The sequence below is a fragment of the Falco biarmicus genome, chromosome 6 (genome assembly GCF_023638135.1).
Source record: "Falco biarmicus isolate bFalBia1 chromosome 6, bFalBia1.pri, whole genome shotgun sequence".
NCBI classification, from domain to species: domain Eukaryota; kingdom Metazoa; phylum Chordata; class Aves; order Falconiformes; family Falconidae; genus Falco; species Falco biarmicus.
The window spans coordinates 48572453-48598210 of record NC_079293.1 but is presented as its reverse complement, the minus strand read 5'-3'; the positions used below and the strand labels follow the sequence as shown (position 1 = coordinate 48598210).

Here is a 25758-nt window from a genome sequence, read left to right as displayed (position 1 = left end):
GCTAACTAGTTATAGCCTACACACAATCTGCCCTGCTTAAAATCATCCGCTATTAGTGCTCAACTGTCGTCATCACCGTAATGTTCACCGGCCAAAGAAACTTCAGCAATAACTAGGATACAGCCCATTCATTTAGCAGAGCAGGTATAAAATGGTCTCTCCAACACGCAAACTGCATGCCATACATTGGATCTACAATTGAACACAGGGTGATGCAGCTTTTCAATGTACTACTTTCTACTTGAGAATCATTGTGAAAAAGGACTATGAGCAAAGTGGCTTACTCTGCACACTGCAAAGCAGATAACTGTAATTTTTGAGCTGCAAATCTATGGAACAAAACCAAATCCAGCATTTGGGTAAGTCCAATCTTAGAATTTACTACAAAGCTGATAGTCCATGTTTCCACATGGGCTTCCGTAAGTAAAATTTGCTCACAGGTTTTATACCAAATAACAGGATTAAATCAGCCTGTGTGTCATTCTCAGATTACCACATGTAAGGGAAAGTTTCTGAATTAATGGATGCAAGTCACAGGCTCCTCCATTCTCAGGTTGAAAACTGTCATCTGTGACTTCACATCCAGTAATACAAATTGATGGGACCTATATAACAAAACTGCATCAAACTACACACCTTGTGTCCAAATGTAGCATCCTCGGAGGCCAAGACTTCAACCTGAAATTATAAGGAGAAAGATAATTTCAAATTTAGCCACCATCAAGACCCTCTCTCTCCTGAGCACAGCACCACAGTCCAGGCAAAGAGATCTGTAAATGAAGATGCCAGTTTGGGTCAACCCTAGAAAAGAGTAGGACACTCTGAACTAACAGCTGACAAAAGAAATCCTCAAGGGAGGAAACTCCAAAAATATCCCTCAAGGCACAAACAAGGTTTCTTAACTGAAACGACGTGAAAAGTACCTGTCAGTGTCCCAGAATTTACTGTACTATGGCTGAAACACTGTTCTCCATATGGAGTTTTGGCTACACCAAAAAGCTGCCCGAGCACAACACAATCTCCCTGTAAAAACAGGCTGGAAAGATCTGAATCTGAACTCTTCCCCTCCTATTATCTTCTAACCAGGCTGGGTAACCCCTGCACCAGCACCAAGTGGAACAGCCCTGATGGGAAACTGCAGAAGAGGTCTTGCTTGCAGGCTCCTGTCCTGCCTTGAGCATACCAAATTCTTTGATAACAGTAGAACTTGGGGAATAAAAAATCCCCAGGCAAAGGCCAAGACTAGCCGGGTGCAAGATACAGTGAATGTTTGGAAGCTTGAGGAAAGCAAGCTGCTCGGTCATCTAGTGCTGCTTCATATCCAGCTCCTTGCTGGTTGCCACATACCACACAGCTCTAAGAGTTGATGTTCGCTAATGTGGGACAACAGGCAACAGACACACTGATTTTTCATCAGACTCCTTAAAAATACTTCACACTTCAGCACCTGTCACCTGAGAATCTCGGTGCTTTTATGAAATCTAATTAATTAAGCTTCCCAATACACCAGTGAAATAAGAAATGTCATCATCCCAATATACAGGCAGAAGAGAGAGGCAGAAAGAGGTTAAATAATTTCTTAGTAGTCATATGCCAAGCCAGGGACACGCTCAGGAAAATAATCCCAGTTTTCTACTCCCAGGCTCCCAGTTAACAACTAGGAAAGTCTCTATTTCTGTGATTTACATCCTATTTAAAATGCCTACTGCTGCATTGTAATTTATACAACTAGTATAACTATAACTAATGTATCTAATCTCCAGTTTAACTTAAGAAGAGTGAAGGATTTAAAGCAAATCAAGAGGGAAAAAAATGAATGTCAAGTTTCAGCCTGAAGCACGTTATAATGCCAGAGTTATAAACCCCTGAACAAGAGGGTTTATAATGGAAAGGCTGATAAACTAACAATGACGGCAGCACTTAAATATATTTATGTCATGATCTAGCAACATATGGTATCTCTTCATCTCTAAATTAAAAAAGGGAGGGAAAAAAGGGGGGGGGGGGGAGGGAATAAAGCATTTATAGGAACTAGGAATAAAAGAAGAAAATGAACCTGAAGTTATCCAATTGTGACCTGTCCAGCTGATTAGGAATGGCAGTAAGAGGCTACAAAATAGTATCTCATTCAATAGGAGGTAGAAAAAAAAAAAAACCAAGTAAATAAAATCAATCTAAAATGATATGTATTAGCTACTTATATTAAGCTTCTAATCCTTTAGGCACTTTATAAATATTAAACAATCAGTCCTGGTGAGACTGATAAATATCCATAATATATTTTACAGATGAAGAAACAGACAGAGGGTTAAGTGACTTGCCCAGGGCCAAAAAGAGAATAATCAGCAACTGGATTGGAAGTAACTATGACTGCCTGTCACAATACAGTGCCCTACTCAGATGCTCAAGACTTCTGAAAAAAGTCATTCCAACACCTGAAGCAGTCTGGTTAGGGTTGATGTGGTACCCCCATCTAAACTGTGGATGCTCATTTTTACTAGGCTTACTGTTTTGGTACAACATCCAACTCCTGTAACTAGACAGACCCCAAGTGCAATCTTGTTCAAAACTCACTCAAGTTTTCTCTATCCAGGATTGCGCCAGTCACACCCCCTAGATGTTGCCTCCAGACCCATTAATGTTTATTACTCTGCTACACTAGCTGTGGAGATTCATTAGGAAAACTGGAGCCTTCTCCGTGTCGCTGGGTCCCTTCTCTGACTCTCTCCTTGACCCCAGCAAGGCTGCTGACTGCTTGCCAGCTCCAGTCCACCCTGCCTCCCTCACCCACTGTTCCCTTCCTCCTCCTCTCCTTCCCAAGCAGTCCCAGCTGTGCTAACGTCCCCAGCGAGCCTGCCCAGAGCTGCCTGCCCTCTGCCCTGCATCCCCCAGTGCTCCCAGCTGCAGGAGCACACTGTGGACGGCACCGAACTCCTGCACTGACCCAGCGCAGATCGCAGAGCGTCCTTTATTCGGGCTCCGCACTGCTCCTTGTCTGCAGAGAGGCCACCTCACCATGCGGGGACCTTCGCTGTAGAGTACAGTGGTACTGCCAACAAATGGGTTGTGCTAATTAACCTCCCGCTTGCTCAGGGCCAGGAGAATGCTCAAAATTGCCACAGTTTCAAAATATATGAGTTAACATGGCACCACAATCTGCACATTTACAAAATTCAATCCCCCTCCTTTTCACCAAGAAATTGAGAAGAGGAACAAACTGTGACATCACAGAGTAAAGCAGAAGTTTAAGCTGATGTAACACTTAGTCTCTTTTACATATAGCAATATTTTCTTTTATGCTTAGAAATGTAAGGCTTGCAGAAAGTAAAATGGTTTGGAGCACAGCTATTAGTGTAGATAATAATTCTAATTAAAAAATGCTATTGAACAGGTCTGATAATGCCACTTATGTTTTTCCAAAAGTAATCACACCACTTCTGTGATAAATACTTGTCCTCACCTTGCAGATGATGCAATAAAACATCCTCTGTATTCTTTATTACTACTGTGTTTACCAGTGTACTAGTGTGTTAGTCCATTCACCTCTTTGTATAAAAGGAAGCTAAGATCAGTAAAAGACGAGTAACTGCTGACACCATAATATACACAATATAAAGTACAAGATGTGGGACAATGTGAGGTTTTCCTCATGCTGAGTTAAAAAAAAAAAAAAAAAAAAAGCCAAAATGCATTACAACCTAGGCTGAGAGGACACCCCTCTAGTGGGAATGAGAGTGTACTTCAATCAGCATCCACATTCCCCGAGCAGAAGAGAAAATTTCCTTAAGAATCACGCAAGCATCATCTTTCTTTTAATCAGCTTCAAAATATATCACTTCCATTCCAATAAACAAAAAAAAGCCAAACAAGAGATTCGTTATTGCTTCAAGATAATCAGACATTAATTGAGAACTTCTCATTATATACTTATTTGCAGCAGCTAAACATTCCTATTTTAGTTGTCTGTTCTGACTGTACGTATGTAAATACATTATCTTGGGCAGGGGGGCGTTTTTCTTTTACAGTGAAAAATTCCCTGCATCATTAAAAAAAGCAGACTTGGTTCTTAAATGAAGCACTGTTCATTTCATGTATCTATATATCTATAGAACCGTATCGGATTCAGCAGCTTTCCCCTCTAGGCACTGCTCTGAATCTCTGCTTCAGTCCACTTTCCACTCCTCACAGTAGTGTTATAGCTGAATGGGCCTGTTTGCCCTATATTTTACTTCTGCGTAAAAGCAACTTTTAACCACTGTTCATTGGTGTTTTTTCCAGTTTATCACAAGAATCAAACAGCCTTTTTGCTTCTAATAAGCAATCCGAAACCACACTACAGTATCCTGCAATTCTGGGCTAGAAGGTTATTGTAAGTGGTAAAGGGTAAATGATGGGGTAGTAGTCCAGAGAGCGAGCATTGAACATACATGGTAGATCAATCACATGAGACACAATTAGTGGTTTAAGCAGGAGTATCCCACAGCTGGAGCACACTTGTCCCACCTGGGCAATGTACCCCTCCTGGAGCCTGCTCCCTGCTGCTGGCCCCTGGCCGAGGCACTCCAGGGACCAGGAACTGGGGCTAGCCGAGATGGTGCCAAGAAATCTTCCAGAACCGCTCCAGTATGTGACCAAAATTAATTTCCTACCTCCCTACACAACCTACATGGTCTCCAAAATGGGCGGGTGTGGCCAAGACCACTACTGCTTATATAGTATTCTATAATTTCATAGTAGAATAAATATAATTTTACAGTTTTTTATTTTACAAGATGGAAGAACTCACATATGTGCTCTCATCAGCCTGGAAGGTCCCTGATGAGTAACGTGTGGAGTTACCCTGAAACAAGTCAGGGAGTACCCCGAGTCTCTTTTTGTCAGAAGCAGAGACTTACTCAGTGTTTTTGTTTTGCTTTTCAGTAAAGGACTCGCACAGCTCCAATTTGACAAACAATACTGCATCGCAACCAAGAGACTTACAGTGAATCATGCAGAGAGTAATTTTTACCTCCCTGACAAAGAGAAAAGCTGTTGAAACCTAAGATCAAAACCTTGAGGAGCAATGTTGAACAATACCCTTTTGGAACAGTTGTACAACCTAGTGATCAGATGACACAAGGAATTATTATAATATGGTCTTCTCCAAAGCCATCCTCGGCATGGACTCAGTCCTCAGCTCAGTCCAGCTCCTCATCTCATCAAGACTTGGTTTGAGACAGGATTAGCTGAAACTGAGCAAGAGCCATGGGAAGTGGAATACCGTTCACAGGAGAAATTGCAGCTACGCTTCATACCCAGACTGTTATCCAAACAACAGAATATGAGGCAGTAAGTATGCAAGGACAAAATAACTGACTCGCAAAAGACATGGGTCACAGAACTCCTCTCCATCTTTTTTGGGGGCATCTGAAAATAAGCACTAATAATCATTTCTGGTGCATGCTGATTCCTGTATAATATCCTGTTAACACTAATGCTGAAAAGGATCATTGATCTACATTTAACTACCCAGGCAAAAACTCCCAATACAACACACACTTAACGCTGCTCTCAGACTTGGGTCAGAGCTTCTCAGAGTTCATCTAATGGAGCCGCTATTTGCAGCTGGCAGGTGAGGGGGTTACAGCTACTCTGGCAAGGAATGCAGTAGACTGGAGCAGCTCTGATCAAGACAAAATATTCTGTACAGGCACTTGCAGTTTCTGTGGGTCACACAAGAGAATCTGCCCAGCTGGCTGCAAATTTTATAGGCTTCCTATTGTCATTTGTTTGACATTATTATTCTAGGAAAATTATAGCACAGGGCGTCTCTGATACCTAGAGGGTTTTTGCCAACTGCCAGCTTACTCAAAAGGCATGCCTCTGGCCCTTTTAAAATATGCTCAAAACAAAATAAATGTGTATGTTAATACTTGCATTTTGTAATACCTTTGTTTTCCCTGTTCACTAAAGATCCATCACATCAGAAAGGACTCTCTTCCCCACGACAACGAAATCGTAAAAGAATGAGAAAATACTGGTGCTCTCTCCTCAACTACTGCCAAATCACCCTCTTGCCGTTGGGGTGCACTTCTTGCCCAGCTGGGGTAAGACAAACCACATCACACTGCCCAGTCCATAATCACACCGCCTGCTCTTGTAACCCACGTTTGCCCTCCTGACTTACACAGGACTTTGTGGCAGGTGGGGGGAGGCTCCGTAGTCCCAACAACTTATAAATGGGACTCACTAGTCCAGGCGCAGAGCAATGCAAATGTAGCTCCAAGTACTATTTCCACACACCAGTTTTGCTGAGCGGTGTATAGGAAATAGCCTGAGTAGCGTGAAATGCGGAGGACGCTGTAGTGCTTGGTGCAGATATACCCTCATAATCCCTTTCTAGCGCCTATTCTCAGCTTCTAAGGTTTTCCCATCAGCCCACCCACCCACACACCACCAGTTCCGAAATTGTCTCTTTGAAAACGAAGGTGACAGGAAGTTAATCCAGTTTTCATTTTTCAAAGTTCTTAGAAAGTTTATTTCAAAGATGAATATGGCTATAGTCATTCATATCTTCACAAAATCCAGCCTAACTAGCTGTAGTACCTCTGCCCTTTGCCTGCCTTTTAAAGTAATTTAGGATTCAGCAACTGTAGAAGATGGTTGTCCTTCTCAGTGGAGCACGGACAAACCTAGATGACCCACAGGAGTTTCTGGCAATTCCTCAAGGATTTACTGAGGGCGTACACAGCTTTTAACACATGCAGAACTGTAGGCATAAACTTTGGTAACTGCAACAGCCCGCCCTTCTCTTTTTTCCTGCTATCTGCCACCAGTTTTGTTTATTTTTAATGGCAATCATGCATGTACTTCAGGCTCAGGGGTTCAGCTCTGCAGCAAGCGAGGACTGGGCACCTTCCCTGGGCAATCCTGGAACAAACACACACCTTTGTTATGACCATGAATCTATGCCTGAAATAAAGGCATGAGAGTCACACTGTATAAACCTCATTAATTACGGATAGCTCAGCCAAATTTTCCTCACATTCTGCACTAAGTCCATCGAGACTTACTTACTCAAGGCTTTTTGGTTAAGTAAATGCCATCTCCTCACAGTTTCACCTGTGCAAAACCTGGATACAGTATGATCCAGTTCAGGGCAGTTATTCATTAAATCTGGCATCCACTTTTTCTTGGACTTTACCTTTATTTTGCTTGTTCTTTATAGTATCTGTCACTGATCTCTTAGCTCACCACGTCTAGCAATAATGAAGATCAGTGTTCTAATTTTTGAAGTCACAATTTTTAGCTCCAAAAATACAAATTAAGTAACAAAATTATCTCTCTTTAAATTACAGAATAACTTTGAGTGCTACTTTGTGTTAAAAAGGTTTGAGAAAATGTTTCAAGAAACTATGCTGCAGCTCAAATTGCTTATTAATTCTCCTCATTCTCCTTATTAGCATGTACAGACAACAGTGGCTCAAGGACGCACCTCGCTGAAGCAGCTCTGTACTTGGTCAGCCAGTGTTCAAGATAAAACACAATGATGCCTCATGTTCTTAAAAGCTGTTTAGTGGAACAGATCTGTCATGCTCATATTTTTAAACTTTTTCTTAAATGCTAATGCTTTTGGGGATGCTGATTTACAACTATATCATTCACATCTTCGGCATTGTGCCCAACACACATGGTTGGACGTGCTATTGACTAACCTGCTGCTGGTTTAGCCTCCCATTGCAAATATTTTGCAAAATCCTGGGAACAAGGCCAATCCCCCAGAAGAAAAAAAATTAAGACTCTCGATATTAGCTAACTAAAAGCAATAACTGTCAGCCTTGTGCGATGTAATACTTACAACAGAATTACACATATTAGAAGCAACTTGGGAGAAAAGAAGTTGTGCGCTATGGGGCAGTTCCTGTAACCTCAAAAAGACATAAAGGTAAAAACACATTTAGGTCTTGCACCAGGAAACAACTGCCACAAATCCCAGATAAACTGACATTTGGGATTCCGTACATCTCTGCTCAGCGCATGTTCAGTGCAGGGGAACCTGAGACCTACCTGTGAGCACGCTCCCATCCCTTCCAATTCTGTGGTAACTTAATGCTCCATATGTACCATATACACAGCTGATCAGCAGCGAATTCGTGACTGTAACATGTTCATCTGCACCATATACACAGCTGATCAGCAGCAAATTCATAACTGTAACATGTTCATCTGCTCTTGTCATTAGGAGATGAAGCAGGTAAGACACACACATATATATATATACAGACATACACATGTACCTGGTTTTTTTCCTCTGTAAACGTGTATTCATCATCCAAATTCTTCAGTATTTTTCTATCATACTGTTTTTCATATATATAGGCAAAGATGTGTAACATACAATTACTTCTTTCACACCAGAACACAGCATGAAACACAGTAACTGCACTGAAAATTAGCTTTTGATATTTATTTGTTTGACAATGTGGAGATCAAAATGATTGTTGTACTTAGACCGAAATCTCAGAGCAGTCGCTATTTAATTTCCCTTAAGAAAAAAAAGAGTGTTAGATATTATAAAAACAAAATTCCAACCTTTCATCCTCATGCATTCTAGTATGTGGGAAATCCTGAAAAACTGTCATTATACCATGTGACATAAGCAGTGACAATTACTGCCACCGGTAAGCCTTTTATTTAGGTATTGTGTCTGCGTCTTCTCTAATCCATTTGTATTTCTTACTCTCTTGTTCCAACACCATGATTTCATCATTTCATTTCCCCATTTCCAAGACTGGGAATCATAAAACCTTGTCGACCAAAGTCCAAGGCAAAGTGTTTCTACACCTGCTGCCTTTGTGCACTATCACACCGTTAGGCTGTGAGGAGGCTGTAAGGGGGGTCTTGCTACAGAAACACCGAAAAACGTTAAACCTGCAGCCCTCTACTTGTAGGGCTGGAGGTTCTCACTGCCACAGCTCAGCAACCCAAGGGGCCACCTGAACACCCCAACGGCCCCTCCCTTTCAGACAAAGCTGCGTTGCTTATTGTAAATACAAGATGCCACCCACCAGTACCTCGAGGATGGTACTGAACAGCTGCAGTGCCATAATGCTTTTAAATAATCCAGAAAGTTCCAGAAAGGCGTGTTTTAAAGCCACCCTCACCAGCAGGGAGTTTTTTTGCTGCTTAAGGCCGCAACTGCAGAGTACTCCCCTGCTCCCTTTTCCTACTTCTCTACATAATTACAGCCCATACCACCTGTAAAAGTGAAAACAAATACAGTCCTAGCTAAAACTGCACTTCTTAACAATCCTGCCTAAAAGAAGTCAAACAATTTGCAGCAAAAACTGATGACAAGTGACCAAGGACAAAATCTTTACAGAAACAAAGCTTCAAGTTTCAACTCTACACCATTCTGTCAGCAGCTTTCTTATTTAATTGAGCCCGTATACAACCAACATCAAAGATACTAAGCTATTTTGTGCTGAAAATCTTGGAAGCATGTTAGGAAGAGGTGGCAAACAGAAAGGATCTGTCAAAGGTAACATGTATCAAGGGCACCAAGCACTGTGAAGGCAGCGTTAATTATCTATGCTGAAAAAGAAAAGGTGTTTGAAAAACAGAAACTGTTTTCAAAAGGTTCAACATATTCCTATTGTGTTCAGGAGAAAAAGCTTCCTGCACCTTAGACAACATTATTTTGGGTATGTGGGTTAAAAAGATTTTTTTAGGCAAGGAGGCACACAATGTAGGGAGCACTCTGTTTCAGAAACAGGGTTTAACTTAAAAGCTTTACTGTGTCTCACAATCAATTCCAAACATAAATTGCATTATTTATTCCTACTTTTAATGGAATGGATAACTTACACAACCTAGCTGAATCTGAAATATAACAGGAAAAAAACAACACCATTTTGAGCACCTTTCACAATCTCCACAGTACTTTCAACTCCTGCTCTACAAGGACTGTTTCATTTTTCCTTTTGCTTTATCTGAAAAAAGTGGTACTTTTTGCAAATAAAACACCAGTAAGCAAAAAAGTCACACCAAGGCAAAATTTATCACCAGAAGACCTACCCTACATACAGCTTATGTCCTTATTAACTTTTTTCCTAGATTGTAGGTGGTTCTACTCGCTCACAACCGAGTTCTGAGTCAGGAGAAGAAAGTGATTCTTTATTACATCTATGCTCCCCCATCTCTACCTTCCCTCATAGGACTGATGTATCAGGATTTTCTAAAGCATGATTTTCAGAAAACCGGTTCACACAAAAACGACCCTTTTCAACTTCAATGGGGAAAAAAATATCAGAACAGATCAGAAAGGAGATGAACAATTAAATGCAAGGAAAGCCTACACCTCTATAAGAAAAAAGAAAAAAAAAAAGACAAAAAAAGACTGAAATTTATCTCTCTGAAGAGAATTAAACATATTAAATGTATATCTGATATTGCATACTCAGCTAAATTAATGTTGCCATAGCAGCGTGATATGATCAACAACAGAACCACAGTGGTCCATGCAACTGTAAATTACATGGGGAAATGGCCTAAGCAATTGCCAGCAGGGGTGTAACAGGCTCTCAGAACCTGGTCTCTACCTTCCCAACTAGATAGAAAACTCTGCCTGACACCCCCTTCTCCCATTATCAGCATCATGCCATACACAGAGGGTGGCTAATACTGATAATATCTGGGCAATTCACTTGTCAGATCCAGAGCACAGATTTGGAAGGGATGATTTGCACAACAAAGTATCAACACACCTGGCCGAATAGCCAAACAGGAGGAATCCCCTGGGTAATGTTCTGTATTTCATACCTTAACTTGAAAAGGTAAATCTGTGGAACAAGAGTCAGTTGAACTACATGATTTTTGCCAATGACCTGATCTTTTCTCTTGAATATTTTTAGGATCACCTCTCCATGAGGTTCAAAGATTGATAAGCACTCGTGACTGGATTAACTGCTTTAAATATTATTCAGATGTCACAGCTGGCCAGTTTTTTGACCCTTCTGGTATCAGGATTTAAAGAGTTTACTGGGAAAGAACAAGTGCTCCAGTCAGCACCTAACTCCTCCACCTCTTCCAGCTCACAACAGCAATACACCTCAGAACTGAAGGAAAGCTGGCACTCAAATCTAGTCCAGCTTTACAATGAACATTTAAAGGGGGTAGGTAAAAATAAAAACATTCCTAGGAGTCACTTCCATCCAAACTAGGGCACATAATAATTAAAGCCTAGATAAACTGACAAAGTGTTAGTGTTTTTTTGCGTTTTACTAGAGTCCTCTATCCACTGTAATAGAGAAAAGTGAACACAAGCCCTAAAAATATGTCCTCTAAACCCACGTTCCCTGATTCGCATGCACCTTCGCATACAGGAATCAAACAATCAGGTTTCTCAAATGCTTGAACTAGTCACGCAAATTGGGACTTTTGCTCACCCAAGCAAGTGCACAATGTACGATATTGCAGACCGCTTCAGCATTTCACTTTTTTGCTATACCCGTAAACAAAAAACAACCAAAAAAGTAAGTCCAAGTTCTTCCAAAGTTAAATTCTAGCTCACTTATAAAAGCTTGATTAATTGCAGAATCCTGGCTTCAGAATTCAATTACATGTTAGAATATTAAAAATTCTAGAGTCCATAAACAATGACTATAAAACTGCTTATAGCATTTTTAGTATTTTATTTTAATACTGCAATATGAACTATAAATGTTCTTTCCCCCCCCCTTTCTTCTTGTTTGTTTGCTGCAGTTTCTTCATGCAAACAGAACAAGAATGACACTCGGGGAAAGAGGAGAGGAGAAAGGATATGGCAGGCTATTGACACGCCACCTCCTCACAAACTCTGATTCTTCATTGTGCTCTATGCCTGTTATGTGAATTTTATTCTGGGTCTATAAGGGTGCTTCTGGATAATTACAGGATACAAGCTAGCGTTTTTTTCCCAGTCTGTCTCAATTTCAAAGCCCCCTATTCATGCTTTTATTATTATTCAAAGTAAAATAGCAAAACAAATCAATTGCTAACAGCCTTGTGCAGTTTTCTAAACTTAGCATTTCTGTACCGTGGTGTGCATATAAGGTAATATTCAGTGCAGCAGTACATCTTCAGGCACGAGAACCTGGTATAAATCCTCAACTTCAATGACCATTTTTGTAAGGATTTCTTCTTTATGCACATACATATTGCATGGTTAGCCTAAAAAAGAGGATACAGCAAGTACCCGAATAAAGATTTTTCTTGTAACTTTTCCTGAAGAACTAAACCTCAGCATTCACCCTGTTTTCCAATTACAGTATCTGCACCAATTATAACAGTAAGCTGGCAACCCTGGAGACTGTTTTTTATACTCATTTTAAGCTCATTTTACTCAGAATGTAAAGAAAGACTTGAACTGCAATCTCAAAGGTGAAAGGCCAGAGTTTTAATTTCTGAACTGTGCAGCCCTGGCAGGTCTTTTCAACACTTAAATGTTTTGTAGAGTCCATTTTGTTTCTGTATTTATTTCTACTAAGGTTCCCCTTCTCCCTTAAAACAAAGACCATATCACTGTACTTACAAGGAAGCCAGCCACAGACAGGTTTTGCTGCAACTCATTTGTTATGTCTCACTCTGAGTTTACAAACAGCTGTCCCATACATCTCCACTGGATACAATTTTAGGCTAGACAGGGGAAACCCACATTACTGCTGCCCGAACAACATAAACACAGGAAGATTTTCAATCAATCATTTCATTAATAGGAACATGCCTAATATAAGGGGAGGGTGTTTTGGAAGAAAGCCTATTTCAGAGCCTGAAACAGTCTAATTGCGCGGTATTGTTCTTGTGCTAGGCAGGGCTATGGAACGACACTCTCACAAACCAGATTTTGGTGCTGTGGTAGATTTCAATAAAATAAGCCTTGTTTCTCCAACACAAGTGGCTTTCAAGACCACTGACAACTTCGAATTAAATGGTAAACAGACGAAGTAAGACTTGCACAGCGCTGGCATTCATCTCTGCTTTGATACAATCAGGCCAGTGCCCACACAACTGTATTTCTAGCATGACCATTATTTCTGGTTTTCTTCAAGTTGTTTTACCTGGGAAACAGCGTTAAACACAGCAGTTACTAACACATTAATTACTTTCTCTTGTTCTCCTCTGTGCCAGCCTGTTGTCTGTCCCCAAACACATAAATGTCTAGAAATAAACTGCTTCTAATGCAGACATTTCAATGTTGTCATGTTTTTAGAGGAAAACAATACAGCCTCCCTTCTCGTGTTTGGAGCATCCACACACTAACGCCTCAAAAAAGGAAAAAAAAAACACCCCGAACACTGCAAGGCTTTTTTTTTCAGGGGGGAGGAAGGGGAAGAAGCTATTCTTTGGTCCTCATTTTATGTTTTATTCCTCAGTAATAGCTGTCCCTTCATCAAAACGCTCAATTTACAATCATGATCTCAGAGCAACTTTTACCAGTGGGTGTCAGTGTAACAGTGTAATGATATAATGGGGGGAGGACAGGGAGAAAACATGTGAAAAAACAAAGATTAAGTTTTATTTTCAAATGTCATATTTCTATTAGAAGTGAAGAAGGAAGATGTTTCCTCTCAGAACCTATTCCACTGAAGATTTATTCTGCAAAGATTCTCTAACTTTGCACGTGTGTGTGTGTGTTAACGTGCCCAAAATAATTAATTTCCACTTTTGTTTTCCAGACCTATGTATGTTCTGTGTGCATACACGTACACACACGAACACAGACAGGCAGTAAATGTCTGGTATATAAACCTTTTCCATCGTTTTGACAAAGCGAGACTGTCTCTTTAATTTAAATTTCACAGTGAACAGTTAAGAGGCTCTGTGGACCCCAACTTATTAACCTGTGCCAATTTAACCAGTTATTACTCAAGAGGTTCAAAAACCTAAAAATAGGTGTTAATCTGTGCAGAGTGACAGCAACTAATCAGTACCTGCCCTGTCACAACTTCTGTCCCTCCTACTCATTAAAAGGGGGAGACACAACAGCACACGGGGAGGGCAAAAGCAGAGTCCCATGGTGGGGTTTTGTTGGTTTATTTTTTTTTTTATTTGCTTTTGTCCTTTTGGAAAGAAAGAAAAAAGTATATTTGGTATAGTTCAATTTGAAAACTTGTTTCCGTACTAGCCAGCAATGGCTTCCTGAAATCAAGAACTGCTTGAACATCTACCAAATCATTCTGTCGAAGTGACAAAATCCTTCATTTTTACTTGCCATAAAAATAAAGAAGCTTTAAAAACACTGGCCCTAGCTTCGAGTCTAATTAGACGAATCTGAAGTTTTAAACATGTATTTTCAAATGTTGTTACATTAATTAATAACATGGTTTGGAGTCTCTCCCCACCAAAGCAACAAAGGTATGTGCGTATGCCTGCGCAGGTACGTCCTCTGCTTTGCTTGCTTGTTTCCCTTGAGTCAGCTGGTCCTGCGCATTGGAGATAACCCCAACAGTTACAGGCTCACATACTCAGCTGCCTTTTATTAATATAAACAGAATTATATGGTGGGTGAAAAGCAGCCCAAATTGCAGATGAGAGATTACAGGCTGCTGTGGCTACGGGGACAACTGTAGCTCTGCCCCTAAAACCATACCCTAGAAAAGGGGATTTAAAAAAAAAAAAAAAAAAAAAAGGCAGTTGGGCCAGCTCCTAACTAAACTGTCGAATAAAAATAAGCACTCAAGCAGGTTAGGTCTTTCCGTATGTAACTCGCACTGTCCAGGATATGCCTGATTTTGTTAAAGAAATATTTTTTCCGAGTAAGCCATCACGGGCAGATTTGCAGGAAGTACCAAAATAATGTAAAACAATTCAGTAAAGCCATTGTCAAGGAAGTAAACAACACTGCGTCGGCTGGGGATGGCGGGGGGCGGGGGGGGGGGGGGGGGGGGGCTTTGCGAGCCTCGTCTGTACGTGGCTGGAAAGGGGAAAAAAAAGGAAAGAAAAAAGCCCCCGAAAGAGCTTTCCCGCCCGGCGGGCCGTGGCGGACGGCGGGGAAACAAATGGCCGCGGCGTGCCGGGCCCGCGCCGCCGCCCTGCGCCCCGCTCCCGCAGCTGCGCCCGCGCCCCGCCGCGCGCCAATGGCGGCCCGCGCGCCCCTCCCCCGCCGCCGCGCGCCCAGACCTGTTTTTGTCTGCTTCAGCAGCAGCGCTCCAGCCCGCCCGGCTTCCTCCCCCCCGCCCCCCCCCCGGCCTGATTTTCCATCCCTTTTCAACCATCATCCACTCATTTTAATTACGCAGAACGAGTTGCAACTCATCCAGCCTGAAAGTTACATTAAAAAGAGAGAGAGAGAGAGTGGGGAAAGAGGCCGGGGAAAAAAAAAAAAGAGAAACAGAGAAAAAGCAGTTGAGGGTGGAGTTACAGCCGGCGAGGGCATGACAAACAACGCTCCCTGCCTCACAGTAAATTTTAATGCAACGTTTTATTTTAAGCTTTCTCCAAGGTCAGCAGAAACTGTCCCCTCCGTGTTTCTCCCACTCTCCAAGTCCTCTCAGAACAAGATCAGTATCTTTGGTGCCTATCCCTTTAACACACGACCTAAAAAAGGAAAAGATAAAAACGAAAATAGAGAAGGCCCGAAGGCCCAGCAGACCCCCGCCCCCAGCCCCGCAGGCAGGGGCGAGGCTGGCCTGTGAGGAGCGGGCTCCTCTCCACGAGTTTCCAAGTTTCCATATTTAGGCCGCCTCCAGGTTTCGCTGCTCTTTAAGCCACTCTGAAGAATTAAACAAGGGCCACTAAAAGCTGGGGAGGGAGCGGCGAGGGGGAAGGGCGGCCTTCGGCAAGGAGAAGCCGCCTGCCATTTGCCTCGGCCCCGTCCTCCGAGGGGAGGGTGTTTGCCCTCAGCACGCAATCCTCCTCAGCATTTATGTGGATTTACAAAGGCACATCTGTGCGTGTTGGAGGGCCAGCCTGACGTGTTTTCTGCTCGCAGCAGCTGCGGTTTCTGAGGAAACAAGGCTGATTTTCTAGTCAGGCTGGAAGGGCGCTTTTTCCTCCCCCCCCACCCCCCACCCCCAAGCGCCTACGTGCGGGGGAGGGGGAGCGGGAACGGCGGGGGGAGGCGAGGAGAGTCCGCGCCGCAGCGGAGCCTCCGGAGCCGGCGGGGGAGGGGCGGGCCGGGCCGGGCCGCGCGGGGCCTGCCGGGAAGCTGCTGGGGCTCGCTCTCCCGAGGCGGCTCTCGGTGTCGCAATCCCTTCCCGTCGGTCCTGGCTTGGCCGTTTTTAATGCCACCTTTGTAGTGGCGCGGCTGTTGCGTGAGGGCTGAAACTGTAAAGGGGCGCCTCGCATGGTTGGCCAAAAATCCCGTTTATTCCTCCAGTTCGGAAAGAAAAAAACCCCACACCCCACACACCCCCGCTTCACAAAGTCCTCGCACTTTTCGGTCCTGCGGGGTCGATTTTTGCACTTTCCCCTCTGCGGCCATCCCCTTCTGCCTCCCCACCGCCCTCCGAGGGGGCTGGCTCCTCGAAGGTTAAACAGCTAATTTAAACCCACTCCCAATTATTTCAATCGACGGCAGATTTCCAACGCGATAACATTTTGCAGGGGATGAGCGCATCTGAGCGGGAGGCTGTCCTCCCTCACGTTTCCCAAGTCCCTTTTCAAAAACCCGGCCCTGGCAACCAAGAAAAATAGATAAATTCCCGTGCCGATGAATGATTAACTCCGGCGCTGACACGCAGGCCAGGCCGGCGAGCGGCGGCGGCGGGGGAGGAGGGCGGGGGCGGACCGCGAGGGGCCCGCGCGGGGAGGCGGCAGCGACCGGCCGCCCCCTCAGCCCCCGCCCGGCCGCAGGGGCCCCGCACACACACTCGGCTGGGCCTTGCTACACACGGCTGGGCCCCGCACACACACACGCACACACTCGGCTGGGCCTTGCTACACACGGCTGGGCCCCGCACACACACACGCACACACTCGGCTGGGCCTTGCTACACACGGCTGGGCCCCGCACACACACACGCACACACACGGCTGGGCCCCACACACACACACGCACACACTCGGCTGGGCCTTGCTACACACGGCTGGGCCCCACACACACACGCACGCACACGGCTGGGCCCCGCACACACACACGCACACACTCGGCTGGGCCTTGCTACACACGGCTGGGCCCCCCACACACACACGCACACACACGGCTGGGCCCCGCACACACACACGCACGGCTGGGCCCCGCGCACACACACGGCTGGGCCTTGCTACACACGGCTGGGCCCCGCACACACACACGCACACACACGGCTGGGCCTTGCTACACACGGCTGGGCCCCACACACACACACGCACACGCACAGCTGGGCCCCGCACACACACACACGCACAGATATGGCTGCGCCCCACACACGCGCGCGCACACACACACAAAGACACATGGCTGGGCCTTGCTACACACGGCTGGCCCTCCACATGCGTGCACACACACACGGCTGGGCCCCGCACACGCGCGCGCGCACACACACAAAGACACATGGCTGGGCCTTGCTACACATGGCTGGGCCCCGCACGCACGCAGTCTCTCACACACACACACACACACACACACACACGTGCATACACAGGGCTGGGCCTTGCTACACACAGCTGGGCCCCGCACGCACGTGCACCCGAACACACAGACACACACAGACACACACAGAGCTGGGCCTTGCTACACACAGCGGGGCCCTCACGTCCAGTTGGTGTAAGGCCTGCGCTACCTGCAGCGTCAAAAAGACGCGGAAGTTCATTAAACTTAAAAGGCCGCCAAGCAAACCCCAGAGCCAACAAGGACACGCCTGGCAAGATCAAATGTTCCAAGTTAAAACAGAGCACAGCCTTTCAGCTCCCCTGTTCCACCCACCCCCAATAAAAGCCCCTAATAACTAGAAATTAAAGGCACGGTGGACACAACACAAGGCAGAGGGTGGGAACTACTGTTTCTGACAAGGACGGGAAGAAGAAAAAGGAGACCAGATAAAATGCACTCGGTAACACTTCTAAGCTCGGTAAATAAAATACTAATTGACTGTAATAGGCAAAGGTGAAGGATAAAAGAAACATTTCTGCTTTGTTCTGATACTAAAAAGTGTCAGATAAAACTTTAATCCCTTGTAGCTGTTATATTTTTAAAATGTCCAAACATTTTCCTGTGCATGCACCATAACAACCTAATTTTACTGATGTTGAGCACTTGAAATCACCATAGACAAGGATTGATTCAGAGGTATAAAAGCTAGTGTTAAAATTTTTTCAGACTCGACTGCCTACTATTAGGTGCCTATGTTCATATTTAGTCACTGAAATAATTGGCCTAATTTTCAGAAGTTATAAGCACTCACATTTTCAATTAATTTCACATCTCTGAAAATTAGGCCATTATGTATCTAAATTTGACCCAGGTTTTAAAATTCTGGTTGTATCTTTGAAACAGAACAAAATCAAGCGGTTACAACCAAATACTGCCATAACTACTTAACACTAAATATGGAGAGACTAGAAAGGGAAAATATATTTATTGGGCAGTGGTATGTAGTGCTACTACAGAAGCTTTGTGACAACTGCATTAAAAATATTCAAAGCTCTATCTGAATATGATACTTAGATTGGTTCCAGTTATTGCTGTGGAAAAGATTAATATAAACAACCACCCCAACAGAAAACAAAGCCCACATTTACAAATTGTCAGGACTGACCCAAAACATGTGGCCGTATTAATCACACTTAATGCACATTTTCCCACAAAGGAATTCAAAGGGGGAAAAAATCCCCAACAAACTAAACCCAAAACAAAACACCTCTGCTTTAAAGAGGAGAAAAGGCAATCTGGGTAAGGGCTGCATGTGCATAGATACCTCATTGAATCTAATTTAAATGTTATTTCTAACTGTACAAGGGCTGGTTTTCCCACAATTTGTAATGAACTCTTCTGTAAGTTTGAGCAAGGCACAGGGGTGGCTCTGCAGAATAATACTAGAAATAGGAAAAAAATTATTGAGAAACACCAAAAATAATCATGTTTCTTGCCTTCTGCCAGAACTGGAGTCAGTTCTACCAAGTGGAGGCACTCAAAAATCGTGTGTTTGGGCTTAAAACAAGGGGAAAAAAGCTTTACAAAACATAAAACTTTTAGGAAACAACTTTGGATTCTTTTTATACATCTTCTAGTTTGTGAACCTATAGTAGGGTACTTAGATCACTATTCTCACATCCCTCCCCCTCCATTTTACAAGAGCTAAAAAATGCCCCCCTACAAGCACTGGAATGTGGAGGCCGAAGGGGTTTGTTGTTGTTGTTTCGTTTTCTTAAGTTATCCAAGAAACAAAAATCCGATCCCTGTTCCATCCTCATCTCCCCTTCCCCTCTACCGTCCCATGACAACCCTGAAGCAAACACCCAAGTCAAAAGGCGGAGGGAGCAGGTGGCCAGGCTTCCCAGAGGAGGTAGGCTTCTTTCTGCCTCTGCCTCACCCCCAGACACGGCAGCAGCAACAATCCCTTCTGCTGCTTGTTCACAAAAAAAAAAAAAAAAAAAAAGTGAACCCAGTGCCCTGCTGCAGGAATCATTAGGTATGATCTTTAGCTTAATCTAGGTCCTTGAAGCAGGGAAAAACCAACTGCAGTGGCTTTGAAAGTACCAGAGCTCCTCGTTGTTAGCAGGCCTCGTAGGCATATAGATTGCAGGAGACAATTTAATGGGTTTCTTCCTGGTATCCTGTCCCAGCCCTACCGCATTCGGGGAACGTGGCAAGCAAGGGCGAGATGTGCACTGCGTTCGGGGTAGCCAACATAAAGTAAAATTTCTAGCCATGATCATGTAGTTCTCAAATGATTTGAGATTTAACAAAGTTGAAATCCTTAGAGGAACCTAAGGGTTACCTTGACCTGTTAAATTGTTTGAAAAACCCAAATTATCTCATCATATTACCTCATGGTAGTTAACTTGCTAAGAATGCTGCTCTTTGATGACAAGACCTTAAAGGCACAATGCAGAATCTCAACCACTGTCCTTGCTTTCCCCATAATGGCTTGGGGGGCCCTATATAGGAATGATGATCTGTCACTTTGTATGCCTCTGCAGGCTCTCGAAGGCTATCGCAACTAATGGTCTGTGTTAAAGGCCAGGGGGGAAGGAAGAAAAAAACCCACAAAAAACCCCCACCAAAACTTCAGGAACTGAAAAGACATGGAGGAAGAAAAATCTAGTAAGCTTCTCTGGTGTAGAGAGGAAAAACCACATGTAAATGGCCACCATCTTTGGAAAAGAACACCTGCACTTTATCAGTACTTTAATATGGACAAAGTATAAATTCAGACAGAATGACTTGTAAGCAGCAGATGTGACTTTAAATAAGACAGAAGATCCTTTTTTCAGCCTTGGACTATTTGGGCAGTAAAAACAACTGAAAAATCATGCAACTCTAGCTCACATACAGAAAGCAAATGATCTGTTTATACTTGGAAAAAAACCTCAAACATCTAATATGTAGGTTATATTGGCTTATGACCTTTTCAAATGAAAATACTAATGCTTTGTACGTATGATTTTCTAGAACTGCCAACAAGACCATTATGAGATACAAAGCATAAAAAACAAATGCCATCCCTTTCAGTACCTGTTTAAAAAGAAAGTGACCCCAATTCCTTGAAAACAAGCTTTCCAAAACTCTAGAAAAGCAAGAACAGTCCCCTTGCTAGTAACGAAATCTCCATTTCCAAATCTTCCATGATCCAATAGCAACATTTAACACACACAATCACAAAGCTCTGAAACATGCTTTTAAAAAGTTCTAAGACAGCCTGTACTGCCTCACAGGAATTATTCAGATCTCTTTCCATGCTGTGGAACTAACGCTTGAAAGGGAAAATAACGTATACATGCATAAATATTTGATATACTGGTCCAATCCTCTTAAAAACGTATGAAAATATAGAAAATGTGAAGGAACCAACCCAGATGAATGCCTGCATGATTAGATGAGTGCTGCCTTCCATTCCCTTCCTTTTACCGCTAAATGAAATTGTCATTAGCAGAGTGTCAGTCCCAATATCATCAACTTAATAAATCAAGATTGAAACAGGAGACTAAGCCAGTTAATGCAGTCCTCCAAATGCAATCCATATCAGAAGAAAACTGAAAGGCACGGTGCTGCTTGTAGAGGAGGAACTAATAACTAACAGACCAGACAACAATTCTTGAGGAAAAAAAGCAAAGATAACTTGTTTCACAGTACAGAATATGCAAAACCTATATCTGATAAAGTTATAGGTAAAGAAACATGAGAACAATACAGAAACAGGTTATTTACAATTCAGTTTAAGTATCTCAAAACTCTTCAGTAATGAATGATCAGGAGATGAGCAGTAGATAGGTTAGGCAGGCAGAGCCTTTGGAGCACTTTTAAGAAGCTAATATTGAGATGAATTGGCACTGCTTCTGGATATTTCCCTTTTTCTCCCCAATGTGAATGGCTGCCATCACCACTGTTCACATGGGGGTGGGAAACACCCCCAAAACAGAAACAATTTACTTGCTGATCACACCAATCCCACTGTAAGCAGGGAAAATCCCCACATAGACTACAGATTCCCTAACAAGGTTTCCTCTGAAAAGCAACCCATTATAGCAGATGTGAACAAAAGTGAGAATCTGTGGTCATTGGAGGATGTTGAGTCTTCTTCAGGGACTGGAAAACTCTGATTGTTTTAATACTATACAAAAGCCAGGCACCCAAATCAATACGAGGAAAGCCAAAGAAGTTTCAGCTTAGTGATTCAACAACCTACTGAAGTGCTCATCTTCTATCATGCTTCAAGAGATTTACAAATGGAACTCTACATGCTTTAAAGCACAACGGGAACCATTTCTGAAACAAGAAACTGGTAACAAAGCTAATGTATTCCACCAGAATTAAACATCCATCATTACATTTTCCACAACCTTTCATAAACATGGCTTTTATTTGAAAATGTCCAAGCATAAAATTCTTCAATAATTGTTTTTAACCATATTTTACAGTTATAGGTAAATACTGTCTATGTGTACATTCTCACAGAAAGCCCAAGAATTTTATTTTCTCAGCAGTATCTGCAGAGGAGGGAGACAAACATGACCCCTTCCATGTGCCCTGCATACGGCTACAATCAGTGGTGTGTGTTCCCTCCCCTTCAGTTCCCAACCTGAGAATTTTTTTCTAAGGGACTCCAAGGAGATGGCTAACAGGATGGTTTGTGAAAACATCGGAGAATAACGCACCTTAGAGGCAGAATGGCTACAAGTAAATAACCTTTCCATCTCCTTTAAATGCCTCTCCATGTGAGCTCCAAACTGTACTTTCCACAAAATACCATTTACCTAAAGGAAGATTCCAGAGTCCATGGGAGATCGAAGCTCTGCTCTCCCCAAACCGGCATCAATCAGCCAGGCTCCAGCAGGGTGCAAAGCTTGGTAAACATATGAAAAAAACCCTCTAGGTATTATGTTGAAAAAAGCTTGAGAAAGAAAATATGCTGCCATTGCCCGAGCTATGGCGATGCTTGCCTGGGTTAAGACATGCCTTCCACTTTCCTAACTGACCCTCACCGCATCACTTAAGTAGTGACAGTCTCTGCATTGAGAGCACCAGGCACTTAGAGTTTCTAGTCACAGATCCACAAAGCTGAGTGAGTCGTCCTAATAGCTATTGTGTGTGTGTGTGTGTGTGTCTTGATCACAAAACCCGTAAGACCTAAAAGGAAACTTCAAGTCCTTAGAGGAGAACATGAGCAGATAAGCTGTGGAGACTCAAGTGGAGTTCTGACGTGGTCTCTGGGGAAAACTCAGCTTGTGTCCTGGAAATTACCTTGTCCTGAGAAGTACTTAATGGTCCACCGCAAGGCCCTGGATCGCTCCCTTCCTTTTGGCCAAGATTATACAGACATGAAGACAACTATCAGCTCCTCCGTAAAAATACAGAGAGGGTAGGTGGACACTGGCTGTAACAGAGGAGTAATGGAGAAGGTAAGGCAGATACTGACATTTCACTGAAGGACCTACTCCTCAGCCAGTGAAGAGATTGCAGGGATCCCTCAGCAATCTCCAGAGGGTGGGGTGAATTAGCACCGAGAAAACCTCTACTTGTGAGTTCCAGGCAGAGGAGGAAAGCAAGTGCAACCTGAGCAAATTTAACAGAGGCCCAGTTCTTTTCAGCTCAAGCAAGTAATCCAGAATACTGGGCAGAGCAACCTGAAACAGGGTCATGTTTGTTTTGTTCCTCTGCAGATACTGCTGAGGAAATAAAATTTTCTGGCTTTCTGTGCTTGCATATGGGTTCGCTCAGAATTTCAGCCACCCACCAAGCTGAAAAATGTAGTTTATTTGGCTATATACATCCATTTAAGATATATTCCTAATCTTCAGTGATTTGTAATTCAAGACTTGCTGAACCAGAGGTCACACATCTTTGTACTAAATAGCATTTGATGGAGTTTTCTTCCACTGATTTGTCCAATCTTTATTTTGAACCCACGTATTTTTTTGGCATCTGCAACATCCTGCAGCAAAGATATCTACAGCTTAACTTGGTTCTTTCTGTTTACTTTCAGCATGCTATGTTGCTTTGGAAGAGACAGAGGTGGGACTGGACTTCACAGATATTTCTGCAATGGCACCTGAAGATAGGGCTTGCAGTGCACATTTGGTCCTAGAACGCAAGAACATGAATGGGAGTCCTAAAGCGCTCCATGTTCTTCCCTCAGAAACGTCCCTTGTAAGCCAATAACCCAAATACTGATATTGATATGCCCCCTCAGCACATATCTTTTATATATATATATATATATAATGATACCTTTTATAAGCAGGGTACCTGTTCCTGTGCAGATATTCGCTGGGATCAGAGGATTCTGGGTGGAGCACAGTTCCGGCGCCCATCACTTGTTTCTGTTACTGAGCTGGGCCAAAGCAACAATTGCCAATGCTGAAACTGTCACCCTGACACTTTGGGGCTACTATTACAAGCTAACAGAGCCCAAAACAGGTACCAAGAAATTGGGGGAGGGGTGTGAAGACTACACTCTTTATTGGACAGTCTATGTCCAGGAAGCCTCTCACTGAAAAGTCAGCCTTTCAGTCTTGGAAAGCACAGTTTGAAAGGTTAAGTCACTTTGGCATTTGAGATGAAACAACTATCTTACCTTTTGCCTTCGGAGAAGGAATGAATAACTGCTAGAACTGATTACATCGACTAACTCACACTTGCCTTACCAGAGCAAGAATATTTGTTGGGAATACCTTGGTTAAACAGGCACTAATTGACTAAGTGCAAAACACAATTTACTTTGACTGTTTAAATCATGGTATTTCCCAGAATTTGAATTGAGCATTATTCCTAAGGTAAGGTAAATATCTCTTAAAAGTATTACCAAAATTCTGGAATGACTGCCAGTATTTCATTCCTTTACAAAACACCTTTTTCAGAGGGAAAACAAAGTAACTCAGAGAAAATTAAGCCATTAACATCATCTTAGAAAGGAAAAGAAAAAATATGCACAGGTTGATCAGTCCTATCCATTGAGTGGTGCTGTATAAAAAAATAAGTTGTTATGAACAGTCAACAAAGATTATTTTTATTTGAACTTCACTCCCCCATCCCAGTTATACTTTTATCAAGAGTAACTGCAATACATTTTTAATTTGATAGGTCAAATTAAATGGGAAGTAAAGAAAACTTGCTGTGGCTCGCTCTGGTGTTGCTTGTCTTTCAGGAGGCTTGCTGAATATGAAGACAATTAATTTAATCTAATCCTATTTTAACGGGGTAAAATAACTATTGGAATATAGGGCCAGACTTCTTGGGCTAATAATGAAGACAAGCTCTTCAAAACAGGAGCAAAATACAAGACAACTTACTACAGAAACGGTGTTAATTCAAATCCAACTATGACAGCTCAGAGCTATCAGGCAGATGTCTTCTCACCTCCACAGGATTAGCATCTGTGTGTGTGTCTATATATATGCATATAAAAATAATTTCTTAATGCATTTCTTTAACAGAACCTACCATTCAAAGCACTTCACAAGTTGGAGGATATTTTAGGCAGGGAAGGATGATGACTACAAAGGTGAGGGAGATTTACATTAAATTTGGGTTTGTCTCAGAAACTACCTTTCAGTGGAAAATCATCTCTGTTCTACAGGGCACATAATTTACTTGCCTTCACAAAAGGCAGCTGACACTAACATTACAAATAAAGGCTCAGTCTCAATTACAGGAATTAACTCCATTTGGCCTGGCTGGATTTTGTTCCCTAGCCTTGCTGCACCCATGTCTTAATGCAAATTCTGAGCTCAGTCAGAACACAAATGGTAGCAAATGTTAGGTTATTGGTAAAATAGCTTTCTTTATGTAAACACACACACACATGCAGTTCTCCTCAACAGACCTCAGTTAACGCGATGTACAAACCTTCGCTTTTCAAGAGCTAAAACTTGTGTTGCCTCTCTCAGTACAAACCGAGTGAGGCCACGTTACCTTACTGAAAAACCATCCAGACCTCCATCGCACAAAGGCAAAATCTCAAAACCACAAGTGAGCAAAATGAGATCCACAGAGTTCTACAATGGAGAGAGAACATCTTTAGTAACAAGCTGTAGCCTGCAAAGTGTGCATCCCCACTGCACCTCCACAGCATGAAAAATTAGGAGAGCTGCACTGGATCTGCTGCATTTTAGAAAAATTAGGAAATAAACACCATCCTTTCTATAGAGTTTGTATGTTAT

At 42.9% G+C, this 25758-nt stretch overlaps 1 protein-coding gene across 14 annotated transcripts in view; it reads right to left on the bottom strand.

Annotated features, from left to right (window-relative positions):
• Positions 1-25758, bottom strand: part of ARID1B (AT-rich interaction domain 1B) — a 335886-nt gene that overhangs the window by 147328 nt on the left and 162800 nt on the right. For 10 of the 14 annotated variants that reach the window (XM_056344131.1, XM_056344137.1, XM_056344139.1 and 7 more), the window contains exon 5: positions 637-678. The exons of the other annotated variants lie outside the window; for them this stretch is intronic. In XM_056344131.1, the coding sequence (XP_056200106.1) occupies positions 637-678 (42 nt within the window). The remainder of the gene's footprint in view (positions 1-636; positions 679-25758) is intronic. 14 annotated transcript variants of the gene reach the window in all.